At 52.7% G+C, this 19,114-nt stretch overlaps 1 protein-coding gene across 1 annotated transcript; it reads right to left on the reverse strand.

Moving 5' to 3' along the window:
- Positions 1-704: 704 nt before the first annotated feature.
- PLA2G4F (phospholipase A2 group IVF) lies at positions 705-15,124 on the reverse strand. Its single transcript, XM_069596113.1, has 20 exons — positions 15,005-15,124; positions 13,949-14,021; positions 13,215-13,351; positions 12,997-13,125; positions 12,541-12,581; positions 12,283-12,325; positions 11,753-11,819; positions 9,365-9,531; positions 9,165-9,269; positions 8,937-8,974; positions 8,612-8,747; positions 6,869-7,005; positions 6,422-6,644; positions 5,587-5,701; positions 5,224-5,361; positions 5,025-5,132; positions 3,859-4,053; positions 3,421-3,587; positions 2,715-2,901; positions 705-2,421 (listed from the first exon to the last, which is right to left on the reverse strand). The coding sequence occupies exons 1-20, from the start codon at positions 15,113-15,115 to the stop codon at positions 2,201-2,203; spliced, it is 2,538 nt and encodes an 845-aa protein (XP_069452214.1). The 5' UTR covers positions 15,116-15,124; the 3' UTR covers positions 705-2,200.
- Positions 15,125-19,114: the final 3,990 nt, after the last annotated feature.

The raw sequence follows: 19,114 nt of genomic DNA on the forward strand, positions 1-19,114 counted from the left end.
TAGAACTATTCAATTTTGTACTCCGACAAAAAGAAAGATAAAGGAAGACAGGAGGTCAAAGGAGAAAGTCATTAAAGGTGTGCAAACACCAGCTAAGCAGATGGCCTATCTGAGGGGCAATGGGCCCTGCGGAGGAGGCAGGAGAGACCCAAGGAGCCCCACCCCACACCAGCAAAAAGCACTGGCCCTTTGGAGGCCCAGCTCCCTCAGCCCTCCTGGTTCCTATCCAGCTAGAGGCTCAGATCCCAGGCCAGGCTAGGGCCACCCACTGGGATCTAGACACCTTCCTCCCAGTTGGAAACCAGAATTACGGTCTTCTTCCCAGAGTCAGGACAGGTGAGGCTTTGTCACATAGATCCCCTGATTAAAAGAGGAATAGTGACTTGGGCCCTGGACAGCATGCCTACGTGTTGCATGTGTGATTGAGGGAGAGAGAGAAGGGGGAAGAGAGAGACAGATCTAGGCAGAGGCAACAGCCAAAGTGAGCAGCCCTGGCAGCAGGGGATTGTTGAATGAGCAGTGAGTACAGTAAGTCCCCAACGTACGAACAAGTTCCACTCCAAGAGCATGTTTCTAAGTCCAATTTGTATGTTAAATCCAACAGAGTTAGCCCAAGATATCCACCTAACACAATTGGCTGTATAATACTGTACTATAATAGGTTTATAATACTTTTCACACAAATAATGCATAATAAACAAACATAAAGAAAACCTTTTTAATCTTACAGTACAGTATCTTAAAAGGTACACGACAAAAGCTGGCATACAGGGGTGGGCATTGAGTGAACAGGCAAAAAGAGTTACTGCCTGGATGAAGAAAAGGAGGTGGGAGATAGTTGAGCAGAAGGATGGTCAGCACGAGGAGATGGAAGGCAAGCTGCAGTTTCACTAGGGCCTGATGCTGATGGAACACACATTCGTATCTTTGAAAGTTCATAACTTGAAAGTTCGTGTGTCAGGGACTTACTGTATAGCAGCTGGGCCATGGAAGGGCCCCAGGTGGCTCAGCGCTGGATGGGGCAGTGGGAGGAGAAAGAGGCCACAGAGGCCTGGCCAGGGGCAGAGGGCCTGAAGACCCCCACACCAGGCCCAGTCACTGTGGATCTCCTCTGCACAGACCGGAACTCTGCCGATGCTGGAGAGGCTTCGGATGTTTAGAGGGTTCCTTGTGGGTCAGAAGAAATGATAAGCAGAGGGAGAGGGAAGTAGATGGCCCAGATGGCAGGACACACCTGTGAAAAAGGTGGGAACCCAGGCTCTGAGTTCCCAGCTGGGTTCTCTACCCCTGCCCATCCCTGGCACCTGACAGGTGCTCACAGGCCAGAGCCACTGGGAAAACACACACACGCAGGTTCGTGTTTGCTCTGCCCCAATAAATGGATATGCCCTCTAGACATACTCATTTAACTTCTGGGAATGGTGAGACTATTTGCTCAAGGTAGCAGCTGTACACCTGATAAGAGGATGTGACCCAAGTTTAAAGAGCAAAGATGGGGAATTAGCATGGGTGACCTCCAACTGGAGCCCAGCCAGGAGGGGAGATCACCCCACAGCCTTCAGGAGGCTGAGCACAGAAGGGTGGGGAGCCATGAGGCAGGCAGAGGAGGCCAGAGGTGAAGAGGAATTAACAGGCAGGACCCTGGGGTGAGTGACCCAGATGGGCAACCGATGTGGTCCCCCTTTATTCTGGATGCCTTTAGCATCCAGATGCAGTGGGGCATGGAGGGATGGATGGTCAGGGCTGGGGCTGTTTGCAGGAAGTGTGGATTGGATGGACGCATCTTTGCTTCTGGTGTCAGTTTAGGGCAGTAACCTGCACTCGGCTCTCTCAGCACCCCTACCTTTGAGGGCCTGAAGACCTTTTCCCTCTGAAGTCCTTCTGTGTTTGGCATGGGCCCTGGGCTACGATGGTTTCCTGAGTCCCTCCACACACTCCAGTGTCAGATGAGAACTGTTCATGTCTGCCATACATCCCCTCCCCGACATACTACCTCCTCCCAGAAACACAGGGGAGAAGGGACCCTCAAAAGTCCAGGCTTCACCCTGGAGGAACATCCCCAGAGCCTGGGGACCTCAATGCAGGTTCCAAAGAGATGAGAAGCAGAAGCCCTGGAGGGTCCGCTGCTCCTCCCCCTACCAAGCCCTGGTCTGGAGCCCAGGGTCCCTCCTCTGTCCCAGTCCCCCAACTCCAGCCTGGGTCAGCCTCCAGTCCTGTCCCCAGTCTGTCGCCGGTCTAGAGCCAGCTGGAGGGCCTTCCGCACAGTCTCCACATTGTTCAGGACATTGTATCGACTCAGGGCCACCAGCTGCTCAAACTCTTGGGGCTCGTAGGTGAAGTTCATCATGCCATAGGGAGTGTCTGGCCCGTTGATGACAAAGTCCCCACCAGCCTTCTCCTCAGCCGTTTTTCGCTCCACACCTGTGATGGGACATGGAGAGAGGCCGGGCTAGGGTACTCTGTGACTAGGAGTTGCCAGTCCAAAAGCCCACCTCCCCAGGACATCCAGCTGGTTCCATGGGTTCTGCTTGGGCCCCCATCTCAGCTCTCTCACTCACTGGGAGGAGCCGGGCCAATGTGTATGCTGAGTCCAGGAAGCAGAGGCCAGCTCGGGGCCTCCAAGAGGAAGGCTTTCATACATTGTCCTGGGGACAGCAACCTCCTCACCAGCCCAGGGCTCTGTGTACCAGACCCAGACCCCAGGCTCCCCTCACCTGGGGCCAGGTGTGTGCGGAAGGTACGGTTGACCAGGGGGAAGTGCAGTATGATGGGTGAGCTTGGGTCCTCAGCCTTGGCAAACAGGTAGCACTCGTGGGGTTCCTTTATGTCCTCCGGGGACACCTCAATCCTAGGGAAGGAGATGCCTCGGTCCAGGCAGTACTTCTCTGTCATCTGTAAGACCTGAGTAGGGATGCTCACTTATGCACTTCTGACCCTACCTGAGGCCCCCCTGGACTCACACAGGCCCAGGCTTCAACGCCAGCTCTGCCCCCAACCAGCCAAGTGACTTCAGGCAACACAGACAGATCCCACCTCCAAAACCCCACACAGCTGGAGGGAGCCGCTGCCCGAGACTCCCTGGGGGGGCCCTGCTGGCTCTGTGGTTACCACTGTAACCAAGGGACAGCAGATCTAGACCCAGGCCCAGACAGGAGCAAGGAATCCATCAGAAACAGCATGGGCCAGAACAGTAGTCTCCTCTTCACCCGGATAAAGCCTCCTGAGGACTCTCTTTGGCCGCCTCTCCTGACTCTCACTCTCCCCCATCACCTTTCAGATGGGGAGACAAGAACTGCTAACAGTGTTCACAAAGGTGCTCACCCACAGCTCAGAACCCAAGCCCTCCATAAAGGGCGATCCCTCAATGCGCAGCCAGGATGCTGTAGCAAAGACCCATGCCCCACCCGCCCTGCACTTTACCTCAAAAGGCGCATCCAGGGAATAGTCGAAGGACAGAATGAGGTCCACAGCTCTTTGTGGCTGCAGGCTCAGCGGGAATGGGGAGTTGATGGCAAAGCCTCCGTCCACCAAGTATAGACAGTCCCTCATGGGAGTGAGCTGGTTGGGGAAGGCGTCTGGATGCAAATCTGCACAAAGACAAATGCTTGCGCTTTGCAGCACCCCTCTTCTCTTCACCCTCTCTATCGAGAGCTCTCCTCCTGTCTCTGACAGCCACAAGGTCTCCCATCTCAGCTCCCAGCCCTGCCTCCCAGCACAGTCATCACAGTCCTTCCCCTGCCAGCCCCCTGGGGCAGCTGGAGCTCCACACTAACCCCCATCATGGTCAAAAGGCAGAACTGGCCTCAGAGAGCCAGAGGCACAGGCAGTAGGTGGGACCCTGCCCAGAGCAGCACCCACCTTTCCAGGCCACAAACTCCCTGCCAGACGCATAGTCCTCGTGCAGGTAGAGGCCCCAGGTGAAGTTGGAGTTCTTGGCTGAGGTCAACCGGGAGGTGCATATGTCCAGCAAAGCCTGATACAAGGGTCCCTGAGGGGTGAAGAGCCTGGTTCTCAGCCGCCCTGGTTTGTGAAGCTGGAGGTCTTGGCAGTCATCTAGGTGGATGTGGGAGGGTGAAATACAGTGAGAAGTGGCGCCCTCCTTCGCCCAGTGGTCCTTGTGCTTCATAGAAGCCCGCTTCATCTCCCCATACCCCCTCCTCTTCTCCAACCCCAACTCCCACACCTCTGACCACTGCTTCCCAAACTTAAATGACTTTTTTTCCATGGTCCCCACATTTTGAAAGTTGCCTATGACATAGCATGTATTAAATACCACCTACCCTTGAAGCTGCATATGCAACTTCCAGTTAGAATTTCACCCTGCTGAGCAATTATCACATGTCATGCTGGCCACTGTGCTGGGCATGGATTAGCAGAGATGGACGGGCCCTGCCCTGGCAGTCCAGGGCTCACAGCATACCAGGGAAGAGTCACATAAAGAGGTCATAATGGTGACAATGCCCTGAGGTCAGGACCACATGGGATGCGCGTGCGGTTCTACGGGACCCTGGCAGTCAGACCCTTGATCAACCTGGGGGGACGGAGTGGAACAGAGATGCCTCCTGACAAAATGATGTCTGAGCTGAACTTTTAGAACAGGGCAACAGTTACCCAGGGAAGAAAGGTGGGAAAGGTATTCTACGTAGCAGGAAGCTCATGGGCCATTTAAGGAGTGGGCTGAAGGGGAACCCTGAGGTGGGTGAGCAGAGGATCAGCCAGCTGCCCAGTAGCCTCAAATTGATCTAACTGAAGCTCAAATGGAAACTTTTAAAGGCATAGGCTTATCACAGAGCACTCACAGCTCCCACTCCATTTTCTGACATGGGCCCCCCATCCTCCAGCCTCTTTATAGACCTCTGGGCATCCAGAGATCCTAAACCAGAAGATATCTTCTCAGTACTTCTCTGAACCAAATGGGACATCCAAGTCCTTCTCCCTCATTTCTTAGGCCTCTGCAGGGTACTGTTGCTGGAAAGAGGTATTGAGGGCTGGGGTGGGTTTGGTTGGGGGATCTCTGCTCTCACCTGTGATGTTCACACTGTCTTTGAGCCAGTCTAGGAAGCTGAGGCCCTGGCCAGAGGTCTTCAGGAAGATCTCATCCAGGCTGGCTGCAAAGGCGCTGCCCCACATACCTAGGGAGAAAGGCAAGGCCCCAGGCCCTTACAACCCCTCCACCCACTTCACAGAGCCTGCCCTGTCCTCAGCCCTCCCACCTAGACGTACCCTGCAGGTAGCAGATCCGGGACTCGGGCCGGAGCTGCAGCAGGCGCCCCATGAAGAAGTCTGAGCCAAAGAGCTCGGTGGGCACATATGCGCCATACTTGGGGAAGCCGACCTCATGGGGGGTGAACTCGCACCACTCTGGGAGCCAAAGTGAAGGGAATGTCACCAGGGGCTTCTGACTAGGAGCCCATGGTTCCCCACCACCCTTGTGCCTGAGCAGGAATCTTTGCCTTGTCCAGAGCAGGGTGCAGCAGGCCCACTGTGCTGCTCCAAGGCACCCACCTGTACACTGAGAACCCTGGCCTCTTGCACCCGCCCCCACCATTGCCTCTACCTGCTCCCTAGGTCCCCACACCCCGGCACCTGCAAAGTCCTCCCCACTGACGTTGCTGCGGACGTTGACGCTGGCGTAGATGGGGTAAGGGTTCTGGCCCTGGCTGACTGCCTCCTTCTGGTCAGACAGCTTGGCAGGATTTTCCTGGTCAAGAAAGAAGGGAGACCACTTGGCCTTTTGGGAGTTCCCTTCCCACAGCCCCATGCCACCCTGCGCAGTATGGTGTGCCTCCAAGACTAAGGGCTGTAAGATAGAGACAACTCTGGAAAGGACAAGCTTTGGGCTGCAGCAGAGCGGAGGCCACTGTGGGCTTTGTGCAGTTCCAGGGCCTTTGGGAACATCCTCCCCCTTCTTCCCATTCAAGAAAGCATATCAGAACCCAAGGGGTTCAAGCGACATTTTTAAAGGAACAACTGAAAATCCACTCTATTTTCTTTTAAAAAGTAAATCACTAGAAAACATGTATTCTTTTCTTAGAAACAAGATATCACTTTCACGACTAACAGCCACACAGCAGTGGGCCAGGACCCATAGGTCCCCAGGGTCCTAAGAACTTCACTCAGCTCTCATCTCATTTCCTAGTGTCTGTGGGGCCTGTAGTTCCAGGAGAAATCACCAGGTGATGTGCACCATGCCTGTTTGGCCAGTGGGCTGGAGTGGCATTCTTCCTCAACAGCAGGTTGGAATCATTTGGGACACTTTCAAAGCAGATCTGAATTAGGGCTTGACAACTCACCAACCAAAACCAGCATCTCTGGAAGTGGGGCCTAGGCACTAACTTTTTGGAAAGCTTTAGTGGAACCAAGCGCTGATGGGGTAAGGTGGACAGGAGCCACGTTTGTTTATTACCTACTCATCTCTTACCTCCTGGTACAAGAAATATTCAATAAGAAGGCCCCAGAGGTCAATGAGGGAAGTGCTGTGGCCACTGCTTTCCCGGATTCCCAGTTCCTGGGCGTAGTAATGCAGGCGCTCCGTGGACATTGCCCCCATCTTACTGCTGCACACCCGAGCCTGGGCACGCTCAATAGGGCCCTGCAAGGCCACCTGGGACCAGGCTGGGTCCTTGTAGAGTGTGGAGATGCACCTGGGTATGGAGGGAATTAGGGACAGGGAGGCAGAGCAAGGGGATAGAGAGATGCAGGTGTCTGTGAGTCACCCTCCTCCCCCATCCCTTGCACTGACCTGCACCACCCACTCAGAGGGCCCTATGGACTCTGTCCCTTTCTGCTCCTCCTCACCAGATCACCAGGTCACGCCCCTGCCCCTTCAGAGCTCTCCTTTATTTTGTCCTGCCCCTACCTCACTTACCAGGTGGACCCGGAGACCCCGCTCAGGTAGGTCACAGTATCCAAGAGGCCGAGCTCCTGTAGCCCAGCCAGGCTGCCATACAAAGACGACATGGCTCGGGTCCCACCTCCTGAACCCAGCACAGCCACCACCGGCACCTGGGCACAATGATAGTCGTGATTCCATCTATTCCCACTATTGCTCATCTGTTACTGCTTAAAATATTAGACACTGGTCTAAAAGTCTTGTGTTACCTCACCGAATCTTCAAAGCAACCCAATGGCATCCCCACTTTACAGATGAGGAAACTGAGGCTCAGGATGTTTAGATACTGTGTCCACAATCATACCAATAGTAAGTACTAGGCTATCAAACTGAGGCAGTAGAGCCTCAGAGATGGCTCTTAACATTATACCAGGAAAGTATGTACTTGGGAGGTATATTGGATTTGCTCAAAACAGCAAAATCAAGGTTTCTCAACCTTGGCACTGTTGGTGATTTTGGACCAGATCATTCTTTGTTGTAAGGAACTTATTCTCTGTGTTATAGGACGTTGAGCAACATTTCTGGCTGTTACCCAGCAGACGCCAGTAGCACGCCCCTCCCCTCCCCCAGTGGTGATGACAAATGTCCCCTAGATGGGTGGGACATGAAGTTACCCCCAGCTGAAAACAAGAACTGAAGTGACAAAGGCCAGCATGCAGCTTGGACCTGCCCCAGACACAAGAGGTGCCCAAATGTCTTTTTAGGATCAGAGGGGCCTGGTGGGATCAGACTAGAAACTTTTTGGCTCCTCAAATTTTCCAGGAAGGTCTGGTTCATTCCACCCCAGGCTTCTGGTTCCTTTCCCTGTTTTTCCTTTCTTCTCCTGTCTTGAAAGAAATGCTCTGGGGCCACATCCCAACAAGGTCACTGTGCCTTCAGAGGGCTGGAGGAGGCAGAGGGCCTATTGGCAGGCCTGTGCACTTTCTACCCTCTGCCCACAGAATGGAGGCCAGGTGCAGGGCAGGCATTACCAAACCAGAAGTCTAGGCTTGCTCAGCTTGTCAGCGCCGGGCACAGGAGGAAGCCACTGCTCGTTCCCGATTTTCCCCAGGTCTCCCCCTCAGCACTGCCTTTCCCCCTGCCTCCCAAACACAGGCTCCCATGGAGCCTCCACTTCCAAATCTCTTTGTCTGCTGTTATAGACTGCATCATGTCCTTGCCCTTGCAGCCTCCTGCAGAGATGGGCGGGAGGCCCAATAAGGAGGTGATATAGATTATGTGAGGTGCTAAGGGTACCTTCATCCCATAGGACTGGTGTCCTTGTAAGAAGAGGAAGAGAAAGAGACTCCCCTAAACCCTTGCACATGCGCAGAGGAAAGGCCATGTGAGGTCCCAGCCAGAAGGTGGCCGTCTACAGTCAGCAAGAGCAGCCTCATCAGATGCCAACCCTGATGGGTCCTTGATCTGGAACTTCCACCCTCCAGGCTAGATAATAAATGTCCATTTTTTGAGCCACCAGTCTGGGGTGTTCTGTTATAGCAGCTGGAGCAGACTAATAGAGCCCCCTCAGCTGAGGCTGCTCAGCCCCCATTATGTATGGGGTCCTGACTCTCCCGAGCATGCCCATCAGCTCAGGCAAACAGGCTGGCTGCCTTCCTCCAGTGGTCCTCACGCTTCCTCAACGCTTCCTGTCACCTCCTAGCCACACAGTCAGTCCTCTCAAGGAAGAAGTTGGAATTGGTCCCAGCCACTCTGGGGCCCAGCTCCTTCATTCCATACCTGGCTACTATCAGGAGCGTGGCTCAACCCCAAAGCTTGCTGAAAGGCCTTGGACACTAGCCGCTTCCTCTTCTCCAGAAACTCCTTCTCCCCATCACAGAGGTCGAAGCCAAGACGCAGGTCAAGGTCCCCAGAGCTGCCTCAGATGAGGTCGGGGGTGGGGTACTGGGTGACGGTTCAGTGGAGGAGAGCCTCCAGCAAACCCATTTTCACAGGAGCAGACAGATGCACACTCCAGGGAACCCCCCAGGAAGATCCCCCGGGAACCAGATACCCCCAACCCCCAGCTGCGCTGAGTCAGCAGAATAGCCCCCCATTGCCTCACCTCATCTCTGCCTTCACACTCATGGCCACCTCCTGGCCCTGGAAGAGACAACAGCCATCACCGGAGCACTGAGTGGGACTCACAGCACTGGTTGTTCTGGTAATTGTGCCTGGATGTGGACACTATGACTGAGCCCCAGGCTGGCTTTATCTTGACCTCCTCCCCCTGACCCTTTTTGGTGGTGACAGAGCAGGCAGGGATCCCTCAGGCACCTGGACAGGGCCTTACCTTCCCCAGGGCCACGACACACTGCTGCTCCTGGCCTAGGGCCAGAGATGAGAGCAGGATGCCAGGCTTGCTGGTCTGGGTCTCCTCCTTGACCCTCAGGTCGCCCTGCAGAGAAGAAAACACTCAGAGTGGAGGGAAAGGGGCCTCATCCAGACTGGACTGACTTTGTCATTTGCTCCTTCCCAGGCCACGTCACTCACCTGGACCATGAGCTTCTTTCCTAGGCCCACCTCCAGCCTGGAGCTGAGTACTGGATTCACGTGGAAGGTGAACATGGCTGGGACGCCCGTCTCCGTGGGAGGCTGCAAGGGCAAGAGCTGGGGCTTCTCGTAGGCTCCGGGCACTGCCAGCTGAATCTGCCTAGGACCTGAGAGCAGAGGGCCCAGGGGAGTGCCAGGCGAGGGGGTGAGGGTGGGGTGTGTGTGGCTCACGATGACGGCATCCCAGCAGCAACTCCCCTTTTCTTCCCCTTGGAAATGTCAGCTCGTCACCTTGCTCAGTCTCTGACACCGTGTCCCACAGACAAGGTATCACAAAAGATACTCAGGGTCCTATAACCTGTCCTGGTCAGAACTGGGGGCTGTTGCTGAGCGAAGAGCTCCTGCTCAGGGCTTATGGGGCTGATGATTTTGAGATTATTGTATTAAATATACAACATGAGTGCATGCTAAGTTACTTCAGTTGTGTCCGACTCTTTTGCAACCTCATGGACTATAGCCCACCAGACTCCTCTCTCCACGGAATTCTCCAGGAAAGAATACTGGAGTGGGTTGCCAATTCCTCCTCCGAGGAATCTTCCTGACCCAGGGATGGAGCCCAGGTCTCTTTGTGTCCTGCATCGGCAGATGAGTTCTTTCCAGTGCCACCTCGGAAGCCTGGTATAAAACGTATATTTTTTAAATATATATATGGGATCATATTATAACGCTGCTGCTAAGTCGCTTCAGTCGTATCTGACTCTGTGCGACCCCATAGACGACAGCCCACCAGGCTCTACCGTCCCTGGGATTCTCCAGGCAAGAATACTGGAGTGGGTTGCCATTGCCTTCTCCTCATATTATAATGATCCTATATTAATTATTACATTAATTACCAGTTTTCAACAGGTACTTTCCCCTCTGTTGCCCTATTCAAGCCCTATGCTGAGGGCCTTGGGGCAGGTTTGTGGCCAGAGAAAAAGCAAATAAGCTGCACATTGTTTCCGAAGCATAAGACCTTGTGAGAACAGAGAGGGTTTGCAGGGGAGGTAGAAGGAGGACGTGGTTTCATGGCACAAAGCAGACAGGATTGGGGAAGCAGAGGAGAGCTGGCCCTGCTTGGGTGAGGCCAGCCTGGGAGGAGGCAGGGAGAGGCCTGGGGGCCCAGGAGCAGCAGGGCCTGCCCTTGACTCTGCAGCTTTCTGGAGAGCAAGCAAGACCCCAGACATAAAGAGCTACAAATGACACCCATGAAGAGGGGACCAGACAGACCCACAAAAGAGCCCCAGATCCAAACACTCAGGAGCAGAGGTCCAGATGGAATCCCTTTCCCTATATGCCTTCTTTGGCACCAAATGAGGCCTGAGACTTGGCATGAGCAGGGCTGGAAGGAAATTTAAAAATAAGTGATATTTCTATTCACACCACAGCTTTCAGGCTGAGACTAATATGGACTATTCACAGAAAGAAACAATAAAAGCTGTGGTGGGGGTAGCAAACAGGTCCTGGGCCCGGGTCTGCTCCATCACTTATTGACTGTGTGACTTTAAGGAAGCTTCTTTGAGCCTCTGTCTCCTGAGTTAAAAGACAGGAATGACTGTATCTATTTTACAAGGTTGTTCTGAGGATTCAAAAATAAAACACTATAAAATGCTTAGCCTAGTGCCTGACTCATAGAAAGTGCCCATGTTACCTGGGCAGCACTTGGCCCAGAGGCCCAGACTCCCAGTGTGGGAGTGACCTCAGCTGCCACACAGCCTCCGCTCCACTCCCACACCTGGGCCCCCTCCTGAGTGCCTGCCTTCCGTGACAGACCGCAATGGCCCCAGTTCTTCACTTCTGGAGGGCTCACTTTTTGCCACGTGACCTCAATTCCTCCCACTAAAGAAGCCTCTGTATTCCTCGCCCTCCAACTTAGAGTCAGCCTTGTGCTTGTTTTGGCTAACAAAATGTTGGTGAGTGGCTGTGATGTAACCAAAGTCTCGAAAAGCTCTTGCTCATCTGGACTTGCTCTCTTGCACCTCTGCAGATGTCTTCAGGACATGCCCGGGCTTGTCCACTGGTCACAGAAGGTAGACGAGGGACATGGGAGCCGAGCCAGGTCACCCCACCAAGCCCAGCCTAGATCAGCCCTGCCCCAGCTGACCTCCAGATACGTCTGCCACTGGATTTTGTGGGTATTTTTTGTACATCAGTAGTTGAACTGATACAGCCACTGTGCTTGAATATTTCCAGAGATTCACGACTTTCAGAGGCAATCCATTTCATCCTTGGTCAGCTTTAAGCAATGAAAGATTAAGGATTTTCTGCCTAAGACCCATCTTCCTGAAACCAGCAGCCTCCAACCTCCAAGGAGAGAAGGCAAGACCCCAGGCCCCTGGCCAGACTCACCGTGCTCTAGATGTGGGGCTGTCCCATCACCCCTGAGGGTGCCCTGGATTCTCATACATGGCTGAGCCTGAGGAAAGCAGAGGGCTGTGGGAGCCAGAGCATCCATGGGGCCCTGAACAGGGCCTGAACCAGGAGAGAGGGAGAGAGGGCTCTCTGGGGAAAGGTTGAGCTGACATCCTTCCCAGGGCCTGTGCCTTATGAGCAGGGGTCTTCTGTCACAGCCCCTTCCCAGGACTCAGAGGCAGTGGCCCCTGGAAGGAAAGCGGGAGGAGAGGAGGGGCCCCGGCCAGTGGCTCCTTGGCAGTCTCAGAAGCCAGCGGCCTGAGTGAGCAGAGTGCTGTGCCCAGGAGGGAAGGCTGGCTTCTGGGCTATTCCCTCAGGTGGAGGCAAGGTGCCCTCTTGTCCCTGGAGATGCCTCCCCCACATGTCTCCCCTTGAGTGCCCTTCAGGCAAGTGGGCTCAGTTGCGGACTCCTCAAAGCACCTCCCCCCCAAGCCCTGAAGATCCCCCAACTGGTTTCCCCTACTCACCACCAGGACCCCATTAGTGATGACTTCAGGTGCGGGCACCTGGCTGCAAGGGACACATAAATCCCTCAAGATGGCTGTTATTATAATAATGTAACCAAAGCAGTTGAAGCACTTGGGGAACAGGGCAGGTTTGGGGGGTAGGGGTGGGTGTCAGGATCAGGACCTCCCCTCTCAGGCCAGGTCAGCTCAGGACCTAGTGATTGGGAGCTGGGAGGGTCTCAGCGTAAATGGGAGGGTATGGGCTCCACTGGAACTCACCTCTTCTCCAAAACAAATTCTACCTGCAGCTCGTGTGACTCCTACATGGAGGGAGCAAGGGAGCACCAGCTTTTCAAGTACTCCTAGAGTTTCAGGACCTTCCCCCTACCCCCGATCCTACTCAGCTCCAGGGACTAGAAGGGAGACCGCTGTCGTGGCTGCTTATGGGCCCAGGACGGGGTGGTGGCATCACCACCAGGAGCTCCTTCCATTCAAGGCTGTGGGCAGGTATGTTCTAGACACTGAGGATTAATGAATGACAGAGACACACAGAGTCTGTGCCCTCGAGGAGCCCATGTGCTGGCTTCACTCAGGGAAGGAGTGTTTGCACTCCTTCCAGGGTTGCAGGAGGGAGGAGGTTTGTCTTGGAGGCCTGGCCCATGCTGACCTGGAGACCCCTGTGCCCAGCGCCTCGTCTCCTCGGGCTGAGCCCACTGCCCAGGTGGGGTGGCTCACCTGCTGGCTGATGGGGAAGGTGTGTCTGTGTGGTAGGCCTGGCTTGAGGCTCCTCAGATCAAAAAGCAGCAGAGCGAGCTGGTCATTGTCCAGGATGTCCTTGTCATAGAGGGTGAGCTCCAGGACATTCTGGAGACAGTGTCGAAAGGGGGGACCTGAGACCAGGCAGAGGGCAAGCATCTGGGAGTAGACTTCCCCCTCCGCAGCCCAGCCCTCACCTTCACGGCACCATGGATCCGGTAGTGGAAGGTCTCGTTCCACTCGGGGTCACTGCAGTTGGCCACCACCCTGGTCCGGGCGGGGCTGGGGGATGCTGAGGGCAGCCACAGTTGCACATAGCAGTCAGCTTTGGACACTGTAGGTAGGATGGACAGGGGTCCTCAGCCTCTAGCTCATGGCTGGAAAGGTTGCCTGGAGGAAGCTGGGGCTGGGTAGGAAGGGCAGAGAGGGGAGGGGAGGCTGCCCATGGAGCAGGCTGGGGTGGGGAGAAGGCGAGAGACCATGTCTTCGACTTTGAGTCCATCTCCACCAGGGAGACTCCTCCCATTCAACAGGATGGAGGTTCTGTGGTGACCAGTTGAAGAGATTATGTGACAGCACAGCCCACTGGGTAATTTCCAGAAAGGGCCTGATCCAGAGAACGAGCTCCAAGCTCCTGCCCAGTGTGAGCCTTGCAATGGAAACCCCTAGAGAGCAGACAGTGACGTCTGGCAGCAGCGGGCCTCACACGCTCACCCAGGCTGGCACTGCTCCATGTGCCAAACTCAGCGAGGAGTCAGTGGTCTGCGTATTCCCCTCCCCTCCAGCTCCTGCCTGCCTGGCCCTTGGGCTCCCTCACCAGACAGACCTCCATCCACTAGACTCTAAATACACATGTGTACTTCTGAGCAGCCCCTATTGGGGAGGCCCCAGGGAGGGGAAGGGAGAAAGCGTGGCATTAGGGGTCACTCACGCAGGTCTGTGCCCTGGATATTTTTGGCCCTCAGCACCTTCACCTGGAGGTCATAGAAGGGGTGGGTCTCTCGCTGAAAGGACAGAAAGACTCAGTTCCAGGAAGCCAGCTGTGGGGCCCATCTTGGGTTTCCCTCATCCCATCACAGAGCATCAGGCAGCCTGGCCCAGGGTCACTGATGTCCCTGCGCCAGGAACCCAAGAGGCCCTAGCAGGTGAAGTACTGGGGGCTGAGCACATTGGTGATGAATGTGACCTTGAAATCAGTCGGGCCAGGATCAAATAGAAGCTGCACCTTGGAATAGCTAAATGACCTTGGGCAAGTCACTTCATTTCCCTGTGCTTTAGTTTCCCTGTCTCTAAAGTGAGTGTTAAGATGATAATCTCACAGGGTTATAATGAGTTTTAAATGAGAAGTCATACAAAGTGCCCAGCATAAGTGCTTAATCCATTAACTAATTATGTTTAGTAATTATGTTTATTGTGCACCACAGCGTGCAGCTCCCCTGACTATAGTACCGCTGCTATAGCTGAACAGCTGCAGTGAAACCTCGAGTAAGGTGTTTAGGAGATCATCAAAAGAGAAAACTGTTATGAGCTGCACCCGCCAGCTCCTGACAAAGGCTAAAAGATGGCCCAAGACAGGGTGGGCAGGTGAAGGGAAACCTAGAGTCATGTAGCGGGTCACTAAGGAGACTTGGGCAGCTTGGGCTCAGGAGAGCAGACTGCAGCCTCCCAGGAGTGAGACTGTCCCTCCAGACCCCAGCGAGCCCCTCACTCTCACCACCCCCTCAACCACCAGCCCCCCAACTCTACAGCCAGGCTGACCCAACCAGCTGCACATGTCACATCCCCTTGCCCTCCACTTCCTAACCAGGTGGGATTATTTTCAAGATTATTGTTTGGCCAGGTTCTCTAAGCTCTGCCAGGTAATCTGAAGCAAATTGGTCCTGGCCCAAATCCAAATACATTCCCGGGGTTGGCCCCAGTCCCCACAGCGGACTGGGCTCCCAGAACTTCTCCTGTCCACACCCCCAAGGAAGATCAGGTACTTTACCCGCCACTGCTTCCACTGAGGTCCCCTCTTCTCTCGCTTCTGTAGCTGCACCGCACCCAGGAGGGGCAGCCCCTTGCTTGTCAGCCACCTGGGCCAGAGCGCCCAGAGCATGGCCAGGCAGCCCAATTCCTGGCAGGAAATCCTGCCTGCACTCTGGCCACACTGGCTGCTGGCTCAGGTCTGACAGGTAGCTGGGGTGGGGAGGGTGGAGCTGGCCGTTCCACTGAGCACTCTCAACTGGGGCTGGAGGTGGGGTTTGACATGCTTCAGGAAGTGCCTGGAGCCCAGGTTCCTCTGTCAGGAGGGACTTCAGAGCCTTTCCAAGAGGATGCAGAACGGGCACTCTAGTTCCCAGTCCCAGCCCCTGGTTATCAGGGGGCTGCTTATGGAAAATAGACACTTGAGCCCTAGCCCCAGATGATTTGATTTAGTGGGTATGGATAGAACCCAAGTGTTTGTATTTCCAACAAGCCTTTGAGATGATGCCAACACAGGTGGTCCAGGGAAGAGCAGCCAGAAAGTGCTGCATTAGGGGCCTAGTCTCTCCCAAGCTACCAGAAAACTCTAAAACCAACACCTTTCAAGTCCCACCTTCCCCACAGCTCTTAAGCAGAAACTTAAGAAATCTCTGGTGTCGTGTTTCATCTGAACTCAAAGGTATTTCTAATCTCTCAAGGTCTCCCTCGCTTGTTCTTCAAACCCTGAGGAGCACTGCATTAAGCCCTGGTCCAAATGTGAAGAGGGCTCAACGTCATCCTGGAGAAATTCAGACTCCTGACTCCCTGTGGCTTCTGCCCAGGTGCCCTTCCTGAATCAGTGGAAATGCCTGGGTGGTCCAGGGACGGAAGTAGGCATATGGCCATGTGGTATGGATAAGCGCAGGCCAAAACCGGTCCGCTTGTCCTTAAGCTACTGGAGATAAAGGCTTCAGAGTCCCCTCTGACCATCGTGAGGCTGAGGCTGCAGATGGTGTGTGATGTCCCTCTTTCTGTGGACCACAACCACCAAGGTGTCCAAGATAGGCACTGTTTCTGGAAGAAAGGATCTCTAGGGCAGTGAGTTGTTGGGAGATACATTTTCCTCAACCAAGACCCAGTCATCTCCACTCTTTCCCGTGGCCCACCTTGGAGACTGAAAAAATGACATTCCAAATGAAGTGATTCAACTCCAAAATGAAACCCACAGGCAAGCACAGACCAGAAACTCCCTGAATGGCTGTTGGCCAGGTCCCAAAGGGGAGTGCCTGTTTCTGCTCAACTGGAGCATGAGGTCAAGAACCTATGCTGGGATCTCAGAAATGGTGTCCCACCCTCTTGGTGATCTGTACATAGCAGGGGAGACCGAAGGGGTCAAGGGGCATGGAGCTAGCTGGGGGCAGAGTCAGCCAGGCCTGGCATCCAGGGCCCCTGACATTGTTTTCTAGGCTGTACCACACCCTCTCCTGGAAGCCATCAGCCCCATGCCTCAAGAAAGTCAAACCTCCTAGTCCCAGATGTTTTTCATTTCCAGAGAGAACTCAGGGTGGCCAGAGATGGCTCTTGAGGACACAGAAAGAACAGACTGCTGTTTTGGAGCTGGCCGAAGTGGACCCACACTTCTCCACTTCTCAAACACCCCTCAGTCCCTTCATCCCACCAATTCCACACCCACCATGCATCTCCCAGTCATTCTCAGCTGCAGGAAGAGGCGCAAGGCCCTAACGTGAAGTGAAGGGGAAACAGTTTGGATCAGCTAGAGCTGCAGTGTCTACTGACACCTTGTGGTGAGATGTTCTCCATGCGTCCTGTCAATACAGCAGCTACACACTAGCTGAACTGGACAACACAGATCAAGACAGTGTTACACCGATTTTTTTTTCCTTAGTCACTAATTCGATTAGTCTTTTCAATTCTTTTTAAAATAATTTCTTTTAAGCTATAGTTTTTTTTTTAATTTAAAAAATTATTTATTGATGGCTGCACTGGGTCTTCACTGCTACTCTCTAGTGGTGTGAGGGCTTCTTGTTGTGACGCTCAGGCTTCAGTAGTTGCAGCGCGTGGGCTCAGCAGTTTTGGCACATGGGCTGTTTCATGCTCCACAGCATGTGGGATCTTCCTGGACCAGAGATCAAACCCATGTTCCCTGTATTGGCAGGCAGGTTTTTAACTAATGGACCACCAAGATCTTGATTTTTTTTTTCTTTATTTTACTTTACAATACTGTATTGGTTTTGCCATACATTGACATGAATCCACCACGGGTGTACATGCGTTCCCAAACATGAACCCCCCTTCCACCTCCCTCCCCACAACATCTCTCTGGGTCATCCCCATGCACCAGCCCCAAGCATGCTGTATCCTGCATCGGACATAGACTGGTGATTCGTTTCTTACATGATAGTATACATGTTTCAATGCCATTCTCCAAATCATCCCACCCTCTCCCTCTGAGTCCAAAAGTCCACTCTACACATCTGTGTCTCTTTTGCTGTCTTGCATACAGGGTCATCATTGCCATCTTTCTAAATTCCATACATATGTGTTAGTATACTGTATTGGTGTTTTTCTTTCTTACTTCACTCTGTATAATCGGCTCCAGTTTCATCCATCTCATTAGAACTGATTCAAATGTATTCTTTTTAATGGCTAATATTCCATTGTGTATATGTACCACAGCTTTCTTATCCATTCATCTGCTGATGGACATCTAGGTTGTTTCCATGTCCTGGCTATTATAAACAGTGCTGCGATGAACATTGGGGTACATGTGTCTCTTTCAATTCTGGTTTCCTCAGTGTGTTTGCCCAGCAGTGGGATTGCTGGGTCGTAGGGCAATTCTATTTGCAATTTTTTAATGAATCTCCACACTGTTCTCCATAGTGGCTGTACTAGTTTGCATTCCCACCAACAGTGTAGGAGGGTCCCCTTTTCTCCACACCCTCTCCAGCATTTATTGCTTGTAGACTTTTGGATTGCAGCCATTCTGACTGGTGTGAAGTGGTACCTCATTGTGGTTTTGATTTGCATTTCTCTAATAATGAGTGATGTTGAGCATCTTTTCATGTGTTTGTTAGCCATCCATATGTCTTCTTTGGAGAAATGTCTATTTAGTTCTTTGGCCCATTTTTTGATTGGGTCGTTTATTTTTCTGGAATTGAGCTGCATAAGTTGCTTATATATTTTTGAGATTAGTTGTTTGTCAGTTGCTTCATTTGCTATTATTTTCTCCCATTTAGAAGGCTGTCTTTTCACTTTGCTTATATTTTCCTTTGTTGTGCAGAAGCTTTTAATTAGATCCCATTTGTTTATTTTTGCTTTTATTTCCAGAATTCTGGGGGGTGGTTCATAGAGGATCCTGCTGTGATTTATGTCTGAGAGTGTTTTGCCTATGTTCTCCTCTAGGAGTTTTATAGTTTCTGGTCTTACATTTAGATCTTTAATCCATTTTGAGTTTATTTGTGTGTGTGGTGTTAGAAAGTGATCTAGTTTCATTCTTTTACAAGTGGTTGACCAGTTTTCCCAGCACCACTTGTTAAGAGATTGTCTTTACTCCATTGCATATTCTTGCCTCCTTTGTCAAAGATAAGGTGTCCATATGTGTGTGGATTTATCGCTGGGCTTTCTATTTTGTGCCATTGATCTATATTTCTGTCTTTGTGTCAGTACCATACTGTCTTGATGACTGTGGCTTTGTAGTAGAGCCTGAAGTCAGTCAAGTTGATTCCTCCAGTTCCATTCTTCTTTCTCAAGATTGCTTTGGCTATTCGAGGTTTTTCGTATTTCCATACAAATCTTGAAATTATTTGTTGTAGTTCTGTGAAAAATATCGCTGGTAGCTTGATAGAGATTGCATTGAATTTGTAGATTGCTTTGGGTAGTATGTAGGGAACAAGGTATAAGGAAGGTTGAGAAGTGCTTGCAAACGAGACTCTCAACCAGGGCTGCACATTCTTGCAAACGAGATGTTCAGCTAAGAATCCTGTTTGTTCCTGTGGGAAAAGAACATTTCTTGCACACAAGGATGTTTCTTTGATTCCTCAAAAGGAACAGACCCAGGGACAAAACAGATTCTAAGTTGATAAGGAAGTTCCCCAAAACAAAGTCTTAGCTGCAGTAAATAAGTCAAGGTAAA

Source organism: Ovis canadensis, chromosome 7, assembly GCF_042477335.2.
Source record: "Ovis canadensis isolate MfBH-ARS-UI-01 breed Bighorn chromosome 7, ARS-UI_OviCan_v2, whole genome shotgun sequence".
Lineage (NCBI taxonomy): Eukaryota > Metazoa > Chordata > Mammalia > Artiodactyla > Bovidae > Ovis > Ovis canadensis.